The 24,599-nt window shown below is 49.0% G+C and overlaps 1 protein-coding gene across 1 annotated transcript in view; it reads right to left on the minus strand.

The window, feature by feature from the left end:
* Positions 1 to 9,245, minus strand: part of BCO1 (beta-carotene oxygenase 1) — a 37,625-nt gene extending 28,380 nt beyond the window's left edge. Inside the window, exons 1-2 of the mRNA XM_029926147.1 lie at positions 7,552 to 9,245; positions 3,703 to 3,831 (exon numbers count right to left, since the gene is read on the minus strand). Of these exons, the coding sequence (XP_029782007.1) occupies positions 3,703 to 3,831; positions 7,552 to 7,621 (199 nt within the window). The 5' untranslated portion in view covers positions 7,622 to 9,245. The remainder of the gene's footprint in view (positions 1 to 3,702; positions 3,832 to 7,551) is intronic.
* Between the last annotated feature and the right edge of the window lie 15,354 nt (positions 9,246 to 24,599).

Raw genomic sequence — 24,599 nt, forward strand, 5'->3', positions numbered from 1 at the left:
AGAACTTACCAAACTCAGTACCCAAAAATCAAATAATCCAGTGAAAAAATGGGCAAAAGACATGCATAGACACTTCTCTAAAGAAGATATCCAGATGGCCAACCGACACACAAAAAATGATCAACATCACTCAGCATCAGGGAAATACAAATCGAAGCCACAGTGAGACACACCACCTCACACCTGTCAGAATGGGTAATGTTAACAACTCAGGCAACAACAGACATTGGTGAGAATGCAGAGAAAGAGGATCTCTTTTGCACTGCTGGTGGGAATGCCCACTGGTGCAGCCGCTCTGGAAAACAGTGTGGAGGTTCCTCAAAAAATTAAAAATAGAACTACCCTATGACTCAGCACTAGGTATTTATCCAAGGGATACAGGTACGCTGTTTCAAAGGGGCACATGCACCCCAATGTTTATAGCAGCACTATTGACAATAGCCAAAGTATGGGAAAGAGCCCAGATGTCCATCACCAGATGAATGGATAAAGATGTGGTGTGTGTGTATATGTGTATGTGTATATATACATACACACATGCACATGTGCATGCACACACACACTGGAGTATTACTTGGCAATCAAAAAGAATGAAATCTTGCCATTTGCGACTATGTGGAGGGAACTAGAGGGTATTATGCTAAGTGAAATTAGTCAGAGAAAGACAAATATCATATGACTTCATTCATATGAGGACTTTAGGATACAAAACAGATGAACATAAGGGAAAGAAAGCAAAAAGAATATAAACACAAGGCAGGGAATGAAACATAAGAGACTTAAATATAGAGAACAGAGGGTTGCTGGAAGGATTTGGGGAGGAGGGATGGGCTAACTACATATGGAATCTACTACTAAAATCATTGAACTATATGTTAACTTGGATGTAAATTAACAAATAAGTTATTAAAAAAAATAAAAAGAAAACCCAGTACAGGCCATGGCCTATGTGCTTCCCCTGCTCCGTCTTCTGCCTCTGGACCCCCAGGTGCTGTCCTCTGCGGGCCTGTGTGACACGGTGCCTCCCAGGACTGGCAAGGATAACAGCGGTTGTTCGCCCGAGCCTCTCTGGGTCTGCTCTTGTGGTCAGACTGACCATCTTGTAAAAGAAAGCAAAGTGGCTCCTTACCTCTGACAACAATATTTGAGTTTGAGAATCTACTAGAAACTTTTAGAAAGCCTAAGCAGCATGGGACAGCTTTGGTCACTTGCCTGTGTAGCCCACGCAAGGGTCTGGGTGGATGGCAGCCATGCTTCTGCAAGACAGCCATGGCTTGGTCATCCCTGCTGGGTCCCTTGTCCCTGGAGTCTCCATGGAAGGATGTGGAAGCCATCACTTAGTAAGCCATGAGGGGTCACTTAAGCTACCTGCCGTTTCTCGGGGAGTTCTGTGGGGGTGGAGTAGGTACAGTAGGGAAGGTTGTAAACTTGAACCCTAGAGAACACAAGTCAAATCCCAGCCCTATCTCAGTGACCTCAGAGAAGTCACTCAACCTCCCTGAAGTGACCATTTCCACGTCTGCAAAGAGGGGACAAGAACACCTCTCACGCAGTGCTAACGTGAGCAGCTGGAATGGGCCACGGGCACCTCCAGCCCAGCCGCGTGGGGCCTCACGGGAAGGAAGCCACTGTACCTTTATCTTTCACACACCTTTATTTCCCTAGGAATCTCTGGTTAACTTCTGTCTAGAAAAGGGGATTGTTAAGGCTTAGGGCTGTCATGAAATATGGAACCATCCACTCTGTAGCTGAGTCTCCGCAAAATCTGTTCATCTTTGCAAACTCAGAACTCACGGTTTTCACACACGGGGTCTCTATTTGTGAAATCTTGGAGCAAGCCACTGGCATAGAGTCTGCACTCAAAAAATAATTGCTAACTGGCTTAAAAGAAATAGTAATTAAGCAAAAATAATGGTAATGTTTACTGAGCATGTGTTACATGCCAGGCATTATGCAATGCTCCTTACACATATTAATGCCTTTAACTTCCACAGCAACTGTGTGCCGACAGCTTCATTTCACAGACAGAGAGAGGCTGAGTAACTTGGCTACGGTCACACAGCTTGGGTGCATGTTACCTAAAATGAAAATGGGATTCAAACCCAGTGACAAGGACGGTGGTTTTCAATTGATTCTGCGCCTGCCATATGTCACGCCCTTGCTAGAAACCCAAAACTTTTCAAAATTTTCAAATGCTTTTTATTTTTGAAAGAAGGAGACAGAAGATGAGCAGGGGAGGGGTAGAGAGAAGGGGAGACAGAGAACCTGAAGTAGGCTCCAGGCTCTGACCTGTCAGCACAGAGCCTGACGCAGGGCTTGAACTCATGAGCCATGAGATCATGTGCTGAGCTGAAGTCAGAGGGTTCAACAGACTGAGCCCCCCAGATGTCCCTAGACACCCAGGACTTCTAACGATTACGACAGCTCTTTAGAGGGAAACATCAAGCTCTTTATGCTGGGGAGGAAACTGAGGCCAAGCGAGGTGAAGTGACCGGTTTATCATGCCAGGAATGCAGGGGTTCAAGAAAAATGTCACCAAGCTGAAGAAGCACTTGGACATGAACTTGCCAGGCATGTGACCCTGAGCCTGTGAAAGCCTCAACCCACTGCAGATGTAAGAACCCAGAGCATGCTGTTGTGACGGCATGGCCAACGGCAAATAGCCCACAATCCACCTCTTGAGCCAGGCACCTGAACTCAGCATTCTGCCTTATCTCGCCACTTCTATCTGTCCCTGGGGAGAGCCACTGAGCTTGCGGTTGAGCGACTGGCCTTGCCTAGTGAGCAACAGACTCAGCTCTGTTCTTTTCAGCTCTATGCTCTTTCCTATTTTGGCTTGAGGCGTGTCTGATTCCAAAGCCAGCAATCTCCTCTTGCTCTTGCCCTTCTTACTGACAATGCAAATTATTTTGCAGGTCTCTCTTCAAAAGAGAACCTTGGCCACCTTTCCAGGGAGGTTTGTGCTTCATGGCTGGCTGGACGATGGCCTCCCCAGGATGTCCATGCTCTAATCCCTGAAATCTGTGACTATGTTACCATCCAGGGCAATGTAAATGTGATTGAAGAAAGGGTTTTGAGAAGGGAGGTTATCTTGGATAATCTGGGTGGGCCCAATGCCAACACAAAGGTCCTTATAAGAGGCAGACCTGGGGATCAGAGGAGATGTGATTATGGAAGCAGGGGGGTGGAGAGGAGGGGAGTGAGGGAGAGAGCACGCACACAAGAAGGCCTGCTCCTGGCTTTGCAGATGGAGCTGGGGCCACAAGCCGAGGAATGCAAGTGGCCTCTAGAAGCGGGGACAGGCAAGGAAACGGGCTCTCTCCCTGGAGTCTCGGGAAGGAACACGGCCCCGCCAAAGCCCAGTTTTGACTTCTGACTTCTATAACTGTACGAGTAAATCTGTGCTGTTTTCAGCTACCTGACTTGTGGTTGTTTTCCATCAGCAACGGCAAACCCATGCAGTCTTCTTTTTTTTTTTTTTTTAAGTTTTATTTATTTTTGATACAGACAGAGACAGAGCATGAGAGGGGGAAGGGCAGAGAGAGAAGGAGACACAGAACCGGAAACAGGCTCCAGGCTCTGAGCTAGCTGTCAGCACAGAGCCTGACGCGGGGCTTGAACCCACGAACGTGAGATCTGACCTGAGCCGAAGTCGGAGGCATAACCGACTGAGCCGCCCAGGCGCCCCCCACGCGGTCTTACCGTCTCTAATCGTGAAGCTGTGAAGCAAGGCCAGGCCATCAAACCAGTGGTTGTATCTGGTCTCCCCCACAGTGTGCATTCCGGGCCCGTTGCGAAGCAGGGTGCCCTGCAGCCAGGATGGAATCCTGCCTGTTAAGAGAAAGGAAAGTTTGTTTCCGGTTCCTCGTCCTCACCAGAAAGCTACGAGACCCAGCCGTGGAGAGGAATGGAGGCCACCGTCCTCGCACTACTCACTGCACCCATTCATCCATACAGTGGTTGTTTCCATTGTGTGAGCACCGAGGACACAAAGATGAACAGATGTCACCCCTGTCCGCAAGTTGCTCACCACCCACAGGGAGGATGGAAGACCAGACACCCAAACCGCACTGGGATAAAGGCAACGTCACAGGCTCTACAAGAATACTGCGTGCAACAGAACCTCACCCCGAGGTGGGGTGAGAGCAGGGAGGGTGCTTCCTAGAGGAGCCGCTGGCTGAGTCTTGAGGAAAGGTAGGTATTTGTCTTGCAAAAGCACAAGGAAAGAACATTCTAGAACTGTGCCATCCAATATGGTAGCCACCAGCCTCATGTGGCCACTGAGCATTGAAACCTGGCTAGTCCAAACTGAGATGTGCTGTCAGTATAAAATACACATTGGATTTCAAAGGCTACGTGTGAAAAGAAAATGTAAAATATTTCATCAGCAATTTTATTTTTTTTCTTTTAAGTAAAGTTTAGGGTTTTTATTGAGAGAGACAGACAGAGTGTGAGCAGGGGAGGGGCAGACAGAGAAGAGGACACAGAATTCAAAGAAGACTCCAGGCTCTGAGCTGTCAGCACAGAGCCTGACATGGGGCTTGAACCCATAAACCGTGAGATCATGCCCTAAGCTAAAGTCAAATACTTAACTGACTGAGTCACCAAGGTGCCCCTCATCAGCAATTTTAAAAATATAGATTACATGCTGAACTTATAATATTTTAGATAGGTTAAGATATACTATTAAAATTAACATTACCTATTTGTTTTACTTTTTGACTGGAACTATTAGAAAACTTAAAAGTACCCATGCGGCATGCATTATATTTCTGCTGAACAGCTCTGTTCCGGAGCTGGGGTGCTGGGACAGACATGGTTGGGGCCCCACCCTCGTCCTCCTGGCCCAGACCTCTCCCTGAAGGCAGCTTTCTGCAACTTCTCTGCCAGAGGCTTTGTTTTCACTGCAGAAGCTGCTCTGCCCACACGCTGGGCAAGCTGGAACACCTTGGAGTTAATGCCCCCGGAAGTGGCTGTCACCAGTGATGGGTGGGGAGTTGGGCATCAGATGCCACCACTTCCTTGCCCTCAGTTGGGACACTATGAGGCATGCTTTACACTACGTCCAGAGGGCTCAGCTCTGATGGCTCATGGTGGCCAGTGGCTTGACAATGGCCCCTTTACTGGTTTCCCTCCCGGGGTTTCTTGGGATCGCATTGCAGATAAACTACTTACATCTCAAGTCTTCTCTCTGGAGGAATCTGAACCAAGAGATTAAAGACCAGCTCAAAGACCAGCTGATGTGCCCGTTGTTTAGCAAGACTGGACTGTAATTTTTGAGGACGGATGCCCTAAGTATTGAGGCTGGAGTTAAGCAGGGCCCCAGTGATAAAGGTCAACGAGACCACACCCACGGCTGTGATCTGATGCGCAGAAGAACGGGGGCAGCGTGGCAGGTTAAAACAGAATCATAGGATCAGAGTTTCGTGTGTGTGCACTGTTTTTTACTGAAATAAAAATCACAAACCAAAAATCCACCATCTTAAAATGTTTTGTAATGTTTATTTTTGAGAGAGAAAGAGTGAGAGATCAAGCAAGCACACACACAAGTGGAAGAGGGGCAGAGAGAGAGGGAGACACAGAATCCAAAGCAGGTTCCAGGCTCTGAGCTGTCAGCACAGAGCCCGATGCGGGGCTTGACCTCAGGAACTTCAAGATCACAACCTGAGCTGAAGTCAGATGCTTAACCGACTAAGCCACCCAGGCGCCCCCAAAATCCACCATCTTCAAGTGTACAATTCAGGGGCTTTTAATATATTCACAATGTTGTGCAACCATCACCATCTAGTTCCAGAACATTCCATCACCCCAAAACAAAGCCCTATACTTCTGACGACCACTAATCTACTTCCTATCTCTAAGGATCTGTATCTTCTGGACAGGTCATACGAATATGCTCAGACTTGGGGTTTCAAAAGTCGTTTCTGACTGTGGTATACAGTGTGGCAGCAGGAGCCCAGGGGAGGCGGCAAGATCAGAGAGAGAGCGAGGAGGGAGAGAAACAACAGAACAGAGTTGGAGGACCTGGAATGGACAGGACTAGGAGTCTGAGTGAATATCGGTGGGGGGGGTACCCCAAGGGCCACCAAGCCTTGGACAACTACGTGAAGAGCAGGGCTAGTCACAGAGACCCAGATGCAGGAGGAGCAGGTGAGGCAGAGAGAGGCGGATCAGGGCCCGCGGTGAAAGCCCTCCGTAGGAGGAGGGCACTTGCTGAGCAGCACGTGCCAAGCACTGGGTTGCAGGTGCATTAAACCATATAGCCCTTGCAGCAACCCTCTGTTTGACATAAGAGGGAATGGAGGCAGGGAATTCTTAAGTTACAGGCCAAGGACGTGAAGCCTGGACATGGCCTCTCCGGGCAGGTGTGGCCTCTCTGGGCAGGCGTGGTCACGTAGGCACAATCTTTTGTTAGCCGTTGGCCAATGGACACTAGTCAACTGATCAGACTTGACCCAGGACTCAAAGTCTGGACTGAGGGTCAGAAGCCTGTCCTCCGCTGGATGCCTGGCCTTGGGCAAGTTGCAGCCCTTCTCTGGTCCTCAGCTTCCCTCAAGGTGTGATTTACGGCAGTGGTTCTCACTTGGAAGCAGCCAGAGGGCTTGTAGAAACACAGATTGCTGGGCTCCGCCCCGAGAGGATCTAATTCAGTGGGTCTGGGGCAGGCCCCGGAGTTCATGATTCTAACAGGCGCCCAGGCGATGCTGGGCTGGCACGTCTCGGGTGGAGGTGGGGAGAACAGATGATCTAGATCGAAGGGTCCATTCAGATCTGTATCTACCACCCCGGTTTTGCAAAATTTCCACGTCCTAATAAACAGAAGGTGTATGGGCGATGTGTCCATAGCATCCCAGAGCATAAAAGGATAGGCCCTTATTTTGAAAATAAAAAATTAATAGGAGCTCCTCAGTGGCTCAGTTAAGCATCTGACTCTTGATTTTAGCCCAGGGCATGATCTCAAGATCAGTGAGTTTGAGCCCTGCATCAGACTCTGTGCCGACTGCTGGAACCTGCTTTGGATTCTGTCTCTGTCTCTCTCCCCTCTCTGCCCCTACCCTGCTCATGCTCCCTCTCAAAATGGATAAACTTAAAACAATTTTAATAAACAATTAATAGTAAATATACTTTTGTTTTCAGAAAAAAACCTTGTAGTCCATCTTTGTACAATCTAGATCTTCTAAAAAACTTAAAATCTTCCAATATTAAGAGTGTGTGAGGGATGGAAACAAAGCTGATTTCCCTCCGTGCTCCCGTGTGTACAAGTTTTTATATATGTGCATATACACGGAACACATACACAGCGTGTACACCAACTTGGCAATCAGAGAAAAACGTACACAGAAGCGATTTTTTCAAAAGCCTTCCAAGGCCATCCCTCAGCTCTGTGTATAAAATCACACCTAGATGTTCACAGACAGCATGTCTGGGTTATGGATCATCCCCCTCTATGGTTTTCCAGATTTTCCAAAAGTAAGGTACAATACACACTACTTTTATAAACAGAAAAAAAAAACGTATATCTAAACAAGATCAGCTGGACCAAACGCTCACCTGTCACTTGGGCCCTCACAGGTTCTGGCTGCTCCTTCTTATTTCTGCCAAATATTATATCCATCGCCATGGGGCGCTGAGCCGCGGTGACGCTGACAGAGTGGACACTCCGCTGTGTTCGAGGCCACTGCTCTGCGCTCCTTTCCTTTCCCTTCTGCTCTCCCGCAGCTCCCTTTGCTTGCGTTTCTTCCCCTCCCGAGGCCACGAGAGCCTGGTTTCTCCTTGCTCTGGACTGGCGTTATTTATCTTTGGTCAAAGGTCAAACCCCCAGGCAGGAGTGTCCTGGACAATCTTTAACCATCTTCTTGTATCCCCAACTCCCTCTCTAGCTCCGCTTCTGGCGTAAGCAGGAAAAGCTAGTGTTTTGTTTTGTTTTTTGCTGGGTTGAAATTGGTAGGATAATCGAGCGGATGCATTCAGCGCAGGAATGTAGTCTGAAACACCCCGACCCAGGAGGTGGAGATGATTTACGATCAGAACAGGACAAGAAACGATCAGGACCCAAGAGGCCTGGGATGAAGGGAGCGGAGAGCGTGTCAATCACGTGAATTCCTGCTGCCCGTGGTGGGACGTCTCCATTAGAGAGACAGTTTTTGCTTTGTTTTGAATGAAGATCCCTGAACCTCCCCCTTCCTTAAAAAAAAATCATATGCAAAGAGCACCTTAACTTACTGTCTTTCCTTTTTGGATACGTAAACATAAAATGTTTACCCATTTAAACAATAAACATAGGGAACCCAAAACAGCACTCAGCAATGGGGAATCGTTAAAAAAACACAGGTCAGTTCGACTTCTTGGTCTAACAGGGGGAAGAAACAATGCCCGAATGTGATTTCAGTGATGCTTGTATGTGATTTCAGGGTTCTCCTGTATTTGTGCCTCTTGCTGTGATGCCTCTGCCCCGAATCCATAATCAGGTGGCCAGAATGTTGGGTGATGAGTTAACGGACTCTTCTCTACTGCTACTGCTTACAGGAGCCACTGTCTCCCCCTGGCTGGAGGAAGGCAGGGTGTGGTGCCCACCTCCCCTCGGCTGCCGAGGACAGTTCTTGCCAGGTCTGGGCCTAGACAGCGTTCCTGGATCTTGGAACCCAGTCGGGCAGCCCCCTGGTCTGGCTGCACGCCCACCCGTGGCTGGGAGCTCCCTCGGGTCCAGCACCCGACCTCCCTCCACACCTGCTGATGCAGGATCTGCGGGAGCCCAGCCCTCGCTCATCTTACAAATGTCTCAGATGATTCGAATTCTTGGCAGGGGCAGAGGGCCCTAGCCCAGTGGAAGGCGCTGAATGTTTGAGCTGATACTAGATTGATTCCTCCTTTTTCTAGGAGTCGGCCTTAACCTCTCTGAGCCTCCATTTCCTTTACTGTACAGTGGGGGTATAATGATATCAAAATCCCCAAGTACTGGGACTTTAAGGGCCTAGCCAAAGCACCTGGCCCCAAACAGCTACCCGTCAGGTATTACCCCTTCTTCCCCGATCGCTCAGAAGGCAGTTCCCTTTGACCCACATTTTCCATTAAGCCCCATAACTTGCCAGTTTATTCTCCCGTCTGGTCCAAACATGTGTACCCATGTCGGGGTTATTATTCTTAGGTTGTGAAAGCTATGTCCTCCTGGGGATTAAGTGAGAATTTCTGGCATAAACTATGGGCCCATGAAAAAATGCACCCCAGGCAGCAGCTCTTGTGCAAGAAAAAAAAAAAAAAAGTCAGAAGACCCTGTTGGGATCCCAGCCCTGTGATTAAAAATGTAGCTGTAGCGGGGCGCCTGGGTGGCTCAGTTGGTTAAGTGGCTGACTACAGCTCAGGTTATGATCTCGCAGTGTGTGGGTTTGAGCCCCATGTTGGGCTCTGTGCTGACAGCTCAGAGCCTGGAACCTGCTTTGGAGTCTGTGTCTCCCTCTCTCTGCCCCTCCCCCACTCATTCTTTCAAAATAATAAACATTAAAAAAAATCCAACTGTTGCCACATGTCCCCTCTGAACCTTACTTTACTCTTTGAAACTTAGGTCTCCAGGTTTGTGGGGAGGACGATGTTGAAATTATAAAGGGGAACATGACCATGCCTCCTTTTCTATCCATTTTGTATACCCAGCAAAGCAGTGGCTGCCATCCACCCAGGGTGTTCTTGGAGTCAAGTGCTTTGCCAAGCACTCTACGTGCACCAGCTTGCTCTGACTTATCAAAAAGTCAGGAAAGAACCAGCTTTGCCTTAGGTCACACCGCCACTAGGAGACAATTAGGAAGCCAAGCCGGGCAGCCTGACTCCAAAGTGTAACTTGGTGACAATTCCGCACACAATGCAGGTTTGCTAGATTCTTGTTGAGCGAAGCAGTGGGCTGACGTGTCGTGGGTGGCGGGCCTGAGAGGGCCAGTCTTGGGATCCAACCCAAAAAAGCTAGTCCAGCTTTCTGTAGTGACGCCCTGTGCCCTGGGACAATCACACAGTGAGGTCAGGATTTTTCAATAACGGGGACAGCGAGCGGATCCTAACACTGGACAAGGTGCATTATTAGTTCTATAGGGCCGCCCTAACCAAGTGCTGCTGGGTGGCCTGAAGACCACACGTTTGTCTTCTTACAGTCCTGGAGGCTGCGAGTCCAGGACGCAGCTGCCACCAGCGCCGGTTTCTCCGGCGGCCTCTCTGCCTGGTGTGTCGATGGCTGTCTCTTCTCATCATGTCCTCACGTTGTCTGGGCACATGCATCCCTGGTTGTACGTCCAAAATTCCTCGTAGAAGGACGCGCGTCAGGGTGGATCAGGGCCCACCCCAATGGGCTCATTTTAACATCATCACCCCCAACAGGCTCTACCTGCAAACACAGTTAAAGTCTGAGGTGCCGGGGCTTCACGTATGAATCTTGAGGTGGGGGAGGGGAAGACACAATTCAGCCCATAGTATCACGAAGGATCAAGGAGTTAAAAGAAGAGCCCCTGGCTGGAAATAACAGTATCTTCAGAAACCCCAAAGATGTGCACTTGTCTCACACATCAAGTCACCTGGGGGCCCTGGGCGGTCGGGAAGTTCATCTGGACCCTCTCACCAGGCACCCGGTGCCATCCTCAAAAGGTTGGCTTCCCATCCACACACTTGCTCAGGTTTGCTTACGAGCAGTTGTCTTCATCCAGGAATCGTGTCCTCCCAGAATAACGTGCCAAAACAGACAAGATGGGGACAAGAAGGCACTTCTTTTTATAGCTCTCTCTCTCCCCGCCAGAATCCCTGAGCAGATTTTTCTCTTAGTCTCATTGGCTCAATGGTGTCTCATGACCTTCCCTAGACCAATCCCCAGCGAGGAGGAGCAGGTGTGCCCTGATTTTCTCAAACCATCAGGAGGCCTCCTGGGCCGCACGTCACCACCAGATTCACCCCAGGAGTCCATCAGCAAGGAGCAAGGAGGGAACGGCTGGGCCAGAGAAGCTGCCGTGTGGGCAACAGGCAGTGCCACGTTCATCCATTCTCCCACTCCTTTATTCTCACGGCACATATTTACTAAGCACCTACTGTGCGCTGGAAACACAGCAGCGAGCGAAGCAGGAAAATAATTCTGTGCTGTAGGGAGCTGCCAGAAGAGCTGCCAGAAGAAAAGACAGGTGCCTTGACCTGCAAGATCAGCCATCTGCACAGCAGAGCTGCATTACCCTTTATAAGACGTGCGTGGTCTCAGTAGCACTTTCAGCTGAGGCCTTCTTGTTTACTTCCCAGGCCCTTCGTGTTAGCCTCTCAGGCGTGCTGACGCTGCAGTCCTTGCCCTTGTTTCTTAGCAACTAACTCATGTCAGCTGCCCGCCTTCTACCCTTTATAAGACGTGCATGGTCTCAATAAAGAGGGGCTTGATCAGAAACCTTGTCTTGCCTCCACTCTCTATGCTCCCTGCCCTACCCTATTCTCACTCCCACCCTCAGGAACCTGTGTGGACTGACCAGCCAGAAGGGACACTGTGCCTTCTTTGAACTTAGGCTAACTAGTTGCCAAGTTCTGGTGTTATAGAGGGGATTAATGAGACTCCGTCTCTGCCTTCTTCACTCCTGTGATGTTCTTTTCTGTTGCGAGGTGGAGTTTCATATCCCAGAGGACTTATATTTCCCAAAGGAGCCAGGGGTCCTGCGTGGTTCACAGGACAGCCTCCATGTTGAACCTCCATCCTTACTTTTCGTAAACAGAGATAAGCAGCAGCAGCTGCTCTTTCTCCCAGAGCTCTGGCTTTGCTCTGGACCCATGGAGGCCCTGCTTTCTAGGTCTTTGCTAATAAGGGGAGAGTGAGACAAGAGACTTGTCCCCAGCGGGGGCTGTGTCCTCCAGCTTCTCCTAAGTACATTCACTGGATGCCTGACCTGTGTCAAGTGCTGTGCCGGGTGTCTGGCTAGCAGTACGGTACTTAATTCCCGCACAGCCCACCAAGGGGGTCATTAGCAGCCTCAGAGATGCAGCAGAACTTGGTTCACGCACCTGGCAGTGCAAGTTCCTCCCCACAACACGGGAGTGCTTCCCACATTGTGAAGTTGCTGGCCGAGGAACAGAAGTAGATGTGAGAGCCAAAGTGGTGTCCCACAGACCATTTTTAGAATGTATTTGCTGCCTTCAAATGGACTGAAAGCTGGCCAGTGCATAGGAGAGCAGGGCAGTGGAATGTGGACAGGAGAAGCTCACCTTACAGAAGGTTTTGGTCCTCTCCTGCTGCATCACAAACCGCTCCAAACAACCAGTCATGAACTCTCTGGGCTCAGTCCTGTCAGGGGGGACCAGGCTCTGCGGGGCAGTTCTTCTGCTTCCACTGCTTGGGGCTCCTGACGTCAAGTCAGTTGGCAGTTGACTGACCTGCTAGGAGGGCTGGGTCTGGGCCTCTCCCCTTCTCCATGTGGTCTCAGGGGCTGTCCTTGACCCTCTCATGGGATCGCCCCAGCAGGACAGCTGGACTTCTTCCCTGGCAGCAGAAGTCTCCAAAAAGGGATCCTAGAGAGGTGCATCTAGGTGGCTCAGTCAGTTGAGCATCTGACTTCAGCTCAGGTCATGATCTCAAGGTTCGTGAGTTCAAGCCCTGTGTTGGGCTCACTGCTGTCAGCCTGTTCGTGCAGACCCTGCTTCAGATCCTCTGTCCCCCTCTCCCAGCCTCTCCCTGACATATGCTCTCCCCAAAATAAATAATAAAATATTTTTTTAAAAAAGTGTTTTGGGGCATCTGGGTGGCTCAGTCACTTAAGCATCTGACTTCGGCTCAGGTCATGATCTCACAGTTGGTGAGTTCAAGCCCTGCATCGTTCTCTGTGCTGACAGCTCAGAGCTTGGAGCCTGCTTCGGATTCTGTCTCTCTTTCACTGTCTCAAAAATATATAAACATTAAAAAAATTTTTTTAAGTGTTTCAAGAGAAAGGAAGCAGAAGCTACTGGTCTCCTTTAAGGGTAAACCCAGGACTGGCCTAGGCTCACTTCACGGCCTGCTACTGGGAAGCACAAAGCCCAGAGCCAGCCAAGACAGCAGGGAGGGCAAGGCAAGGGCGCGAATGCGCTGTCTGCACGGTGTGCTCCCTTGTTGGGCCACCCGGCCCTAACAACCCCAACAGACCCCCGTGAATCAGAGCCGCCGCTCTGCTTCCCAGCGGAGTGTCTGAGCTGCTTGCTTAAACCTCAGACCCGCAGTTGCCTGACCTTGAAAACAGGAATTATACCAGTCCCGCCGGGTGGCTGCAAAGTTTCAACTGTAAAGGCTCCCATCATGTCCGTCGTGATGCTCAGCAGAGTTCTTTACCTTTCTTTTCTTGGGAAAGAGAGAAAAATTGGAAAGGTCAGCCAATCTGGTAATCAGAAATATCAATTGTTTTGACCTGTTATGGCGCACCCATCTCTGGCCTGTCACCGGAAGAGGAATGGATGCCCGTGACCTAGTCTAGGATCTTCAGTGTGTCCTAGTCTGGCTGTGAGGGCATGCACACAGTGAGTAACAGCCAGGTTCCTGTTACGGCTGCTCTAGGGGAGGCACAGATAGGAAGTATCATGGGATTCTGAGGAAGGAAAGTTGGCTCAGGCTGGGGAAGGCTGGGAAGGAAGGCTTCCTGGAGGAGGGGTGCCCAGCAGAGCCCTTGATAATGGGATGTGTTTGGATAGGCGATGAGGAGGACCACCGTGAAAGACGGCACAGAGCTGGACAATTCCAGTCGGGGGACAGTGAGGAGGGCCAGTGGGCTCTGCCAGGGACACGGTGAGAAACAGTGATCTTTACAGGTGCCACTGACCGAGAGTTCCCTACACGCCAGATGTTCTTCCGAGACTGTGGCACAAGGGGACACATGGCCTCCTCACAATACCCCCGAGTATGGGTATTCAGCCCATTTTACAGATAACAAAAGCGACACAGAGGAGTTCAGTAACTCGCCAGAGCCCCGGAGCTGGGCTTCGAATCCAACCCGCTTGGCTTCCGAGGCCATACTCGCAATCACGGTTTGTCTCCACCACCACCCAGATGAGAGTGGAAAGCGGTTCAGGGATTGGATCATGTGGGGATGTAAGGACGCGGGATTCACACTGTAGACAGTGGTCTCTCAGTCAAGGCATTACCGTGGGAGCCTAGCTGCGCCCAGAACAGTAGCCACGGGTCACATGGGGCTACATGAATCTAAATATCAATTAATTACAATGAAATTAAATTCCTTACTCATTCTTAGCAGATTTCGAAGGCTCGGCAGACACGTGGCTAGTGGCTACCGTACTGGTATGTGCAGACAGAACATCTCCACTGCCACAGAAAGTTCTACTGACAGTGCTGAGCTAGCAGGAGAGTTGCTAAGATGGCATGTGTTTATGACCGAGATGGACGGGGCAGCTATGGCTGCGTGACGGGCCAGCTCAGAGGGGACAAGTGTCGGAGGAGCTAAGGTTGGCAGGGTAACAATTCGAACCAGCCCATGTGTGTGTTCATTCACTCATTCATTCACCGGTTCCTCAAATGTGGAATGGCACCCATCCGATGGGAGCAGTGGCATGTCCCAGGGGCAGGAAGGCCCTCCAGGGCCGAGGGGCGTGGTGAAGAGAGGCAATGTCCACGCCTCCTGAAAATGGTGCTGCTGAGCCAGCAGCTTCAAGATGGCTGGGAGTTGGCCGAGGAGAGAAGCCGGGAAGAGTGGTCCCGGAAAGGGTGCAGCCCCAGAGGTAACACACAGCTTGGCGCCCCACACAGCTCCGGATCATTGCGGGGGGCAGGGCTGTGGCAGGAGAGAAGCAGGAGAGGTGAGCTGGGGCTGGAGGTAAAGGGCACACAGGAGAGGGAGAGGGGGAAGAGGCGAATGTTCACAGGCTTGAGGCCTGGAGCTGGGGTCACTGAGAGGGGAAGAGAACGAAGCAGAGAGCCAGCAGGGGGCCCGAGGGGTTCCACGAGGTGCTGCCTGGCAGGGCTCGTCCCCAAGTCAGGTTAGGTATGTCCTGGGCTTCCTCCCGAGTCAAACACGTTGGCACAAGCTGGCCACGCCACGTCCAGCAGCGATGCAGAGCCTGTAGGGGAGGATTTGCTTCCGGAGGGCACGGGCTTGGGATGGAATCACACAGAGTCTGCCCTGTGGAGGGTCTGAGGTGCCCAGTGGGCAGGCAGGGAGGATTCATCTCTCCTCTTCCGTGGGGAGAAGGAGAGGCATTCACTGACGTGTGCCCTTCATTGGCATCTTGCCCAGCTGCATCCTCTTTTTTAATTATTTGTTTATTTATAGTTTATTGTCAAGTTGGCTTCCATATAACACCCAATGCTCTTCCCCACAAGTGCCCTCCTCCACGACCATCACCCCTTCCCTTTCCCCCTCCCCTTGGTTTGTTTTCAGTACTCAGGCACAGACCTGCCATAACCCCCCAGCCCCCTTTTTTTCAATCAAGGAAACAACCGAAGCTCAGGTGAGGTTGTGCCCCGGGGCCACAGGCCACACAACCCATGGCAGAGGTGGGAGAGTTGAATGTGGGATCCTCATCCCGTACAGTTTAGGGAAGGAGCGAGGAGGAGGAGCTTACCTTTCCTGAGGTCACTCTCTCCATGGAATGGGTTGCATCCATAAAGCAGTCGTGAGGCGGAGAGGTAAAACCTGACTTCAGAAAGCAAAATTTTTGTGCTATTAAAAAACCCAAAACCAACCAACAACCGTATTTTGCAACTCTGTATCTGCTATTACAAAGTTATTGTCTAAAGTGAGTTAATATTTCCCCTTTGGAGGTAGTGTTATCATATCTACATTACTTTGCAGTTTTCCAATTAGGTTGGCTTCTAAATGGCGCCTTTAATTAGCCAGGTTGAAAAACCGAGTGGATAAAGCAGAATCTCCGACAGCGGGTTTCCAGGGGACAGGCAGAGCCCTAGGATGAGTGGCAGCTGCCTTCCCAAGGGAGAAGGGTCAGTGGCGAGCCCCACGGCCTATCTGGGAAGCAGGATGTAGGGAGTGGAGGGAAACCTGGGCTAGGATTCCCAGAGGGCACACTTCACCACTGACACCGAAGACCACAAATTACCCCATTACCATTTAGGAGGGTTCGTTAAATCCACAAAGTCCTACTAGAGGCAGAGACTAGCGTCATGCTGGGTATTTAAGACACAGATGGGAAGTCGTAACGCCTGGACTCCGCGAACTCCCAGCCTAACGAGGAAAAAAGGAAAGCAAATAATAATTATTGTAATAATAGGCCACATTGGGATGTAGCAGGGACCAGTGAAATGCAGAGGGTGCTACGGGGTAAAAGGGATGTTCTTGCTAACGCCGGAGTGAGAACACTTTAATTTTCCCCCGTGTTGTGCTCAGAGCCCGGTCAGTGAAGCTTCACAAAAATTCACTTTAAATAACAACGACCAGGTTATAGTCTGGACTGTGGTTTCTGCTTCCTAAGTAATCTTTCGGATTGTTCCTCTTTCCTCCAGCCACCCCCCACCCCCCACCCCCCCCACCATCCTCACTATGGCTCACCTCTTGGGAGCAGCCTCCTCATGGCCTCCCTGCCTCCAGTCTCATCCACAATCTAGCCTCCCTGCTGCCACCAGGTGACCCGGCTGAAATGCAAGCCTGATCACGTCGCTCTCCTGTTTCAAATCCAGAGTTTAGAACAATGCCTGGCACGTGGGTGCCCATTCATTTACTGAATGAACGAACGAATGAATGAATGAATGACACACAGTCTCACTGTGCTACGTCATCATTGTATTGATTCGCTAGGGCTGCCATGATGAAAACACCACCACCGTGGTGGCTTACACAATTTGGAGGTCAGAAGTCCACAGAGCCCGGAGCCTTCTTAAGTCTCTAGGGAAAATCCCTCCTTGCTTCTTCTAACTTCCTGTGGTTACTGGGACACCTTGATGTTTGTTCCCCGGCCCCGGTCTCTGCCTCTGTTGTCCCACGGACTTCTCCCTCTGTGTCTGTCTGTCTCTGTGTTCAGATTTCCTTCTTATAAGGACACCAGTCACCTAGTCTGGACCCACCTTACCTGAGCATGCCGTCACCTTGATTACATCGGCAAAGGCCCTATTTCCATCAAGAAGGCACATCCTCAAGCACCAAGGGCTAGGACTTGAACATGTCTTTTTGGAAGACACGAGTGAACCCACAATAGCCATTAAGCAAAAACAACTTAAAAGTAGAAATTTAAGCCCAGATAGCTCAGTCGGCAGAGCATCAGACTTTTACTCTGAGGGTCCAGGGTTCGAGCACCTGTTCCTGCCTTTGTGGCTTTGGGACGCGTGGAGGGCTCAGTTGGTGAGGCGTCCAACTCTTGGTTTCAGCTCAGGACATGATCTCATGGTTCATGAGTTCCAGCCCCGCATCCAACTCTGTGCTGATGGCGTGGAGCCCGCTTGGGGTTCTCTCTCTACCCCCGTCCCAAGCTTGTGCATGCTCTCTCTCAAAACACAAAACAAAACAAAACTTAAAAAAAATAAAAATAGAAATTTAAAAGGCTATCAGTGGACTAATTTTATAGCTAGGTTTTCATAATTTCTCTCTCATTCTCTCTTGCTCTCTCTTTTTTTTTTTTTAAGGCTAAATACTCCTAAACAGTGCTAACATGGAAGCAGATTAAACTCCTAGGAGGACACAGAAGACGTGGCATTTAACTCCTGGAGACTGTGAGGCAGCTTCATAGGAGAAGTTAGTAATTGAGCTCTTCTTTTTTTGTTTTTTTAAAATTTTTTAAAATGTTTTATTATTTATTTTTGAGAGAGAGAGAGAGAGAGAGAGAGAGAGACAGCATGAGCAGGGGAGGGTCAGAGAGAGGGATTCACAGAATTCGAAGACAGGCTCCAGGGTCTGAGCTAGCTGTCAGCACAGAGACTGATGTGGGGCTCAAACCCACGAATCGTGAGATCATGACCTGAGCTGAAGTCCAATGCTTAACCGACTGAGCTACCCAGGCGCCCCGTAGTTGAGCTCTTCTTGAAAAAAGGATACAGGTGTTCAGGCAAGGGCATTAGAAGAGGCAGTTTTGTAAAGAAAGCGCACGTGCAAGACTGGTGTGACGGCTGGGGCACACCCGGGAAGGGGGGGACAATGCTGGGGGTTGTAGTCTATGCTGGTTCTGGGGCACTGATGAGAAATAAGGATTTGCTTTTATAGGGCCCCTCCCTGAGACACCCCTTCTGCCAGCTCTCTCCACCCCGACCTCCACCTCATCCCTTTCTTCTTGGCTAATCTGTCAAGATCCAGGTCACTAGCTACCTTGTAGAAGCAAACAACTTAGCATTCGAGAAGAACACGGAGGACACACCTACATACATGTCTAAAAAACCAAGAGAATACCACCTACCATCCTAATGACTGAGGTCATTATTAATTGCTCCAAGATGGTCCCCGAGTAGAGAACTGAAATTATCAGGAAAATAGGCAAGGCAGAGCTCAGCTGTGTGAGCACGTTTCTCGGGACTTGGTCCTGCGGTCTGAGTCTTCAAGGGGGATCCGCACATGAGAAACTGGGATAACTGATCTGGTTTAAATAGGTGCTGAGTCCGTAAGTAAGAATCATGAAGATGTTTGCGTCCTGTGGGCCCAGGCCTCCTGGCCTTGGGATAGACCTAAGGTTGGGCTCTCCCAGAAGCACAAGCCAAGACAAGGATTCAAGGGCCAGTGGTTTATTTGGGAGGTGAGTCCAGGAAACACCAGCAAGAGCACGGGGAAGCAAAACAGGGAGGGAATATGTTGACGGTGCATTATCAAGGCTGTCACCAGCATGGGCTCAGTCTGGCTCAGTCTGGCTGCTGGGCTGTGAGATGGTGTAAGCAGCTTTTAGAGTTATCTTGAGGGGTCTGGGTGATGGATCCACCAACCCTGGCCAGTCGAGGGTGAGCGTTTCTCCCAAGAGGTGCTAGCTGCCGGGCTCTTCCGTCCTGCCCCCTATGTGCAGGGGAGGCAAGGAGTTTCTCCAGGTGCTCGCGTTTAGAAGCCTTACTGGTAAGTGTGAGAGGCTAGAAGGGCCCTTCATAATGCCTGCTGCAACCTCAGGAGGTAAGTCAGCTCAGGCGAAATGCCAAGTGCAAGATGTTCACAGCAGTGTTGACTGAACTGCAAAACTGAACACATAACCAAGAAGATGACAAAAACCACACAAAGTATCTAGCACTGTGGGAATGGTTTAGTAGATACCCATCTAGGGAAAGGAAGCACAGCCCTCCCCATGCCGATTCCAAAGCCCTTTGGCAGCATGGAAAAGGCCTAGCATCTAAAGCTAAGTGGGAAACGTAAAACGAATTAATTACCCCCATGCTATGGTGTTGTCTGGGTAAACATCTATCTCCAAGGCAAGAAGCATTTCAAGGAACCACAAAGAAATGAAAGTGAGGGAACCATGAGAATTCTTTTGCTATGTTGTCTTTTTAATGTTTATTTATTTTTGAGACAGAAAGAGAGCATGAGCGGGGGGGGGGGGGGGGGGGGGGGGGGGGGGGGGGAGAGAGAGAGGGAGACACAGAATCTGAAGCAGGCTTCTGGCTCCCAGCTGTCAGCACAGAGCCTGATGCGGGACTCGAACCCACAAACCATGAGATCATGATCTGAGCCAAAGTTGGAAGCTTAAACGACTGAGACACCCAGGCACCCTGCTATGTTGTCTTTTTAGTTGCATGGAGGGCAGATTCAATTCAATTTATGAGCAATAAAAACACCAATTCATACAAAGCAATGTACTCCCCCTGCCCTGCCCGTTTCCTGCACGCCCTCCCAAATAAATCACTTGCTCTTGAATTCTTGGCTTGGTGAGCTTCTGGGGAAACCCAAACCAAAACAGACAGATTCCCAGGACTGGGATGGCGGAGCCACAGGGTGTGAACATCTCTATGGTTCTTGTCATGGACTCAAGGCCTCATTTAAACCAAATCCACTCTCTTGTTTTCATTTGTTGGCCCCGAAAATCAGGGTTTAGAGGCTCAGGCAGCTGGATCAGATCACGGGAAACAGGCTTGCACGGGCCCCGCCATGTCCTGTTTCCTTTCTTCCCGTACACGGATGTTTAAGGTGCACTGGGAGCTGCCATCACCAAGACGAATTCTGTGCCCAGGAGTCTGCAATTCATCAGAACATAAAGAATGCAAAAGTGGAATTCAGCCCGCACATTTGCATTCGTTATCAAACGTCTCCAAGCATGTTCCTTGAGGGACATAAATTAAGCCTTTACCCAGGAGATATGTTATCACTACATGAGGGTTTCCAGATAGTTTTCTAATAGAAGTCACTGGAAGCTTGGCCCCTAGAGATAAGAGACCAGTGACTCAGCAATGACATGAGTCCAGCCCTGGGCTCTGTCTGGCAGGCCTACTCTAGAGGGCTGGGAAGAGCTTCTGGGAAAGGGATGGGGGCCATGGGTCAGTCCCGGTGTTGGTTTGAAAACTCACCTCTGTACACATAGCACAAGGAGAGACTGAAGAAATAGCAGATCCCTCCAGCTTGGTAGTGTAAGAACACAAGTCTGAACCTAGCAGACGCCATGACAGGCTTTAAGTTTCCCCTCTAAACTAGGTCTAAAGGTCACTCTCTCCAGAACTATCAGGCGGTTACACATTGCCCGAGGCAAGAGAGACCACCCTTGTAATACCCTTAACATTCCTAAGGGCAGGCCTATTGCTTAAGGCTAGTTACACCCTATGTGAGGGTCCTGGGTCCTGGGTCCTGGGTCTACTCTGTGATTGGTTAACACTCTAAATGTTGTGATTGGGTAAACCTGCTGTCAATAATATTGTGTAATAATAATTGGATCACTGTACCTGTGTCACCATTTCCTGTAACTCCCCCTTCATAAAGGCCCTGCCCCACCTTTGTTCGGGCTCTCAGCATGGATCCACCATGCCGGTAAAGTCTGTGAGCCCGAGTTTAGCCCCGGCCAGCCTAAGCCCATAATAAAGTCCTTTGCTTTTGCATGCATGCCTCGGCCTCCCTGGCGGTCTCTGGTTCTTGGGGGCGATATTAAAATCTGGGCATAACAGTAGGTGGCAGGTTTAATGAGAAGAGAACTTAACACTGGAGCCTTGTCTTGGGCGCTGCAGGACGAGTAGATCTCTGTCCTCCCTGCCAAGTCTTAAAAGTCTACACAGAGGCTTGAACTGCGGCCAGCCATGTATACTGTCCAGAGGGTTTCCACACCACTTCACTAGCTCCAGGCTCTGTTCTCAGGACAGCTTCTGGGAGCAGGGGAGGCAAACAGAAGGCACATTCTAAGGACAGGGCAGGGGTGAGATGCTTCCGAGTGCCTGGGTCCCATTCACGGGTCAGCTAGAAGTCACAGCCTCTCAGCCTCACTAAACACGCAAGCACGTGGGAGATGGGGCCAGGCTGGCAAATGTTCATTGAGTCCTACTGTGTGCCAGTCATGGGATGGACAGAGACTAAGAGATATTATCCCTTTCCTACATGAAACTCATAGAATAAAATAAGCTAAATGTCCATCAACGGATGAATGGATAAACAAACTGTAGTGTATCCACACATGGGACATTATTTAGCTATAAAAAGGAAAGAAGTACTAATAACACACGCTCCAATGTGGATGACCCTTGAAAACATTATGCTGAAAGAAGTCAGACACAAAAGGTCACATATAGTGCAATGCTATTTATAGGAAATGTCCAGAATCTATAAATTCAGAGAGACAGAAAATAGTGCTTGCCAAGGACTGGGGTAGAAGGGAATGAAGAGGAAAAAGATGAGTTATGTCAGAGCAGATGAATAATTTAAAGCCAGACATGAGACACCCGTGTTCTCTAAAGTCTTTGGCCACCCTGCTGTAAGAAACTATTTGCCTAATACTTGCATTGAAGGTTCTAGAGTTCTACCACGTTGCAAAGGCCCCTCTCCATCCTCCAATCACTAACTTCTTATGCAAACCCATCCTCCAGCATCGTGCTTCATTGTAATAGTATAAATATAGGTATTTTCCTAAAGAGAAAGAGTTCCCAGGAGGAACTCTGGTATTAATAGTTAAAACAATTCTTCCCACCACTGAGGCAACTTAGTGATTTTGTTAAATGCAGTTAATTTTGAAAGTTAATCATGAACAACAAGCATTCCTCAAACATTCCTCAGCAAACAAGGAGCTAAGGTGGAGAATATATTAATTCTGGAAAACTCTTCATTCAACGATTATTCTATAAACTTTTATTGAGTGCCCAAAAAGGGCAGGAGGGATGAGGTAGTGGAGTAGAGTAACGGTCCGTGCTACAAGATGGATGAGCCCTGAAGACAGGGTGCTAACACAGCCACTCATGAAGACCACATACGATGTGATTCTATTTACAGGAAGTCCAGAGTAGGCAAATCCATAGGGCCAGTAAAGAGATTAGTGGTTGTCAGGGGCTGGTGGGAGGGAGGGCTGGGAGTGAATGCCAGCAAATAAAGAGTTTCCTTTTGGGGTCATGAAAATGTTCTAAAATGGAGCATGGTGAAGATTGCAGCACTTCGTGGATATACTATAAACAGCTGACCTGCACATTTTAAATGGGTGGATTGTATGGTATGTGAACCATGTCTTAAGTTTTTATTGACAAAACAGAAAAAGGAAACTCAGAGGAGAGAGGCATATTATGTGAGGCAAGTTCTACAAAATCCACAAAGGAACTGACGTTTGAGCAGAGCATCGAAAGTGGACAGGGCGCGACTCAGAGAACAGGGTCCCTGGCAGAGTGAATAGCGCAGACACACGGAGGCATGAAGGAAGGTCGCTAGAAGTGAACCGGGATAGTCAGAAGGAGCTGTGTGTGACCTTGACCTAATGGGGGAATGACGGGCCCATGAGATTAAAAAAAATTTTTTTTATTTTAGAAACAGAGAAAGAGAAAGAGAGAGAGAGCTCAATCTCACCATTTTGGGATCATGACCTAAGCCCAAATAAAGAGTAGGATGTTCAACCAACTGAGCTACTCAGGCACTCCACCATGAGGATTTTTAAAAAATAATTTTTGGGCAGGTAAGACATTCACCACATGGTATAAGATAGAAAAGTTTCAAAAATGTGGCCAATGAAACAAGTCTTGCTCCTTTCTCTCCCACTCACCTAGCTCCCCCCACCCCTGACCCACACAATCACTACTGCGTCTCTCGTAAGTCCTTTATGAGATATGTTCTACACGTACAAATAAATCTTCATAAATGGTTTTGTGTAAATAGGATTGGACCATGGAGGGTGCGTGGGTGGCTCAGTCAACTAAGCGTCTGACTCTTGATTTTGGCTCAGGTCATGATCTCATGGTTGGTGGGATTGAGCCCTGTATTGGGTTCTGTGCTGACATCCCAGAGCCTGCTTGGGGTTCTCTCTGTCCTCTCTCTCTGCTCCTCCCCCTACTCACATGCATGTGTTCTCTCTCTCCCTCTTAAAATAATAAATAAAAATTTAAAATTAAAAAAATAGGATTGGACCATTAACAATGTCTGATACTTTGCCTTTAATATTACCAAAAATCTTAGATATCCTTCTAAATTTGTATATAAAGAATTTGATCATTTGTGGGTGTGTGTGTGGGTATGGAGGATGTACCACATTTTGTTGGCCACTTTCCTTTGGATGGACATTTAGGTTGTTTTCAATTCTTCTTACAAAATTCTGCAGTAAATAACATTATATGTATGACATTTTGTGCATGTATGAATTTATTTGTAGGTAAAATTCCTAGAACTTGAACTGCTACATTACAGAGCTTGTGCTTTAAAAATTTTGAAAGACATTGGGGTTCCTGGCTGGCTCAATCACTAGACCATGTGACTCTTGGTTTCAGGGTTGTAAGCTTGAACCCCACATTGGCTATAGAGACTACTTTTTATTAAAATATCTTAAAAATAATAAATAAAATTTGGATAGATATTGTCAAACTGCCTATAATGGAGGTCGTGCCAATTTACACTCCCATCGGCAATGGATGACTCTGTTTCCCCAACTTTGGGGGGTGTGTTTGGATATATGCTCAGTGGCCAATTCACACAGAGCCTTGTATACAAAGCTGAGAAGCCTGAACTTGGTCTGCAGACCATGGACACCTACTAGAGGGGTTAAGGTCTTGGGTGAGGAAGGGCGGTTTTGAGGTTTTAAAGCTTATTTTCATGATGATATTTAAACAATTTTGTAGGAAATGTGTATTCTCCAATAGGCACGAGTGGTAAGGGAGGGGGAGACAAATCCATAGGACTTAAGCCCACGCTGGGAGAGCATGACTACCATGCGGGCACAGCCCCCACGCTGGCCAGCAGGATCAGGGACAGGCACTTCTCGCTTCCTTTACCAGCTCATCGCCCCCACTCGCCTGCCATTTTTCTTCTGTCGCACACTTCTCGCATGCTGATGGCTTCTGTGAAACATGTGGCCCTCCAGGGGAACAACGTCAAACCAATAGCAAGGAATTTTTATCTGAAGCTAACAGTTAATCGAAAGACACACAGACAGGTGAGATAGCGGCTTTATGTTTCTCTTGAAGACCTTTCACAAATTAATTGGATTTGGAACAGGCACTGAACAAAGAGCTGGGGAAAGCAAACATGCAGACACATTCATCCTGAGCCTTTTGTCTAAGGCAGGCACTATTATTTTGATGCCAGGAGGGAAGGAAAGATAGATGGCAGGCGGTG

Source organism: Suricata suricatta, chromosome 16 (genome assembly GCF_006229205.1).
Source record: "Suricata suricatta isolate VVHF042 chromosome 16, meerkat_22Aug2017_6uvM2_HiC, whole genome shotgun sequence".
Classification (NCBI taxonomy): Eukaryota; Metazoa; Chordata; class Mammalia; order Carnivora; family Herpestidae; genus Suricata; species Suricata suricatta.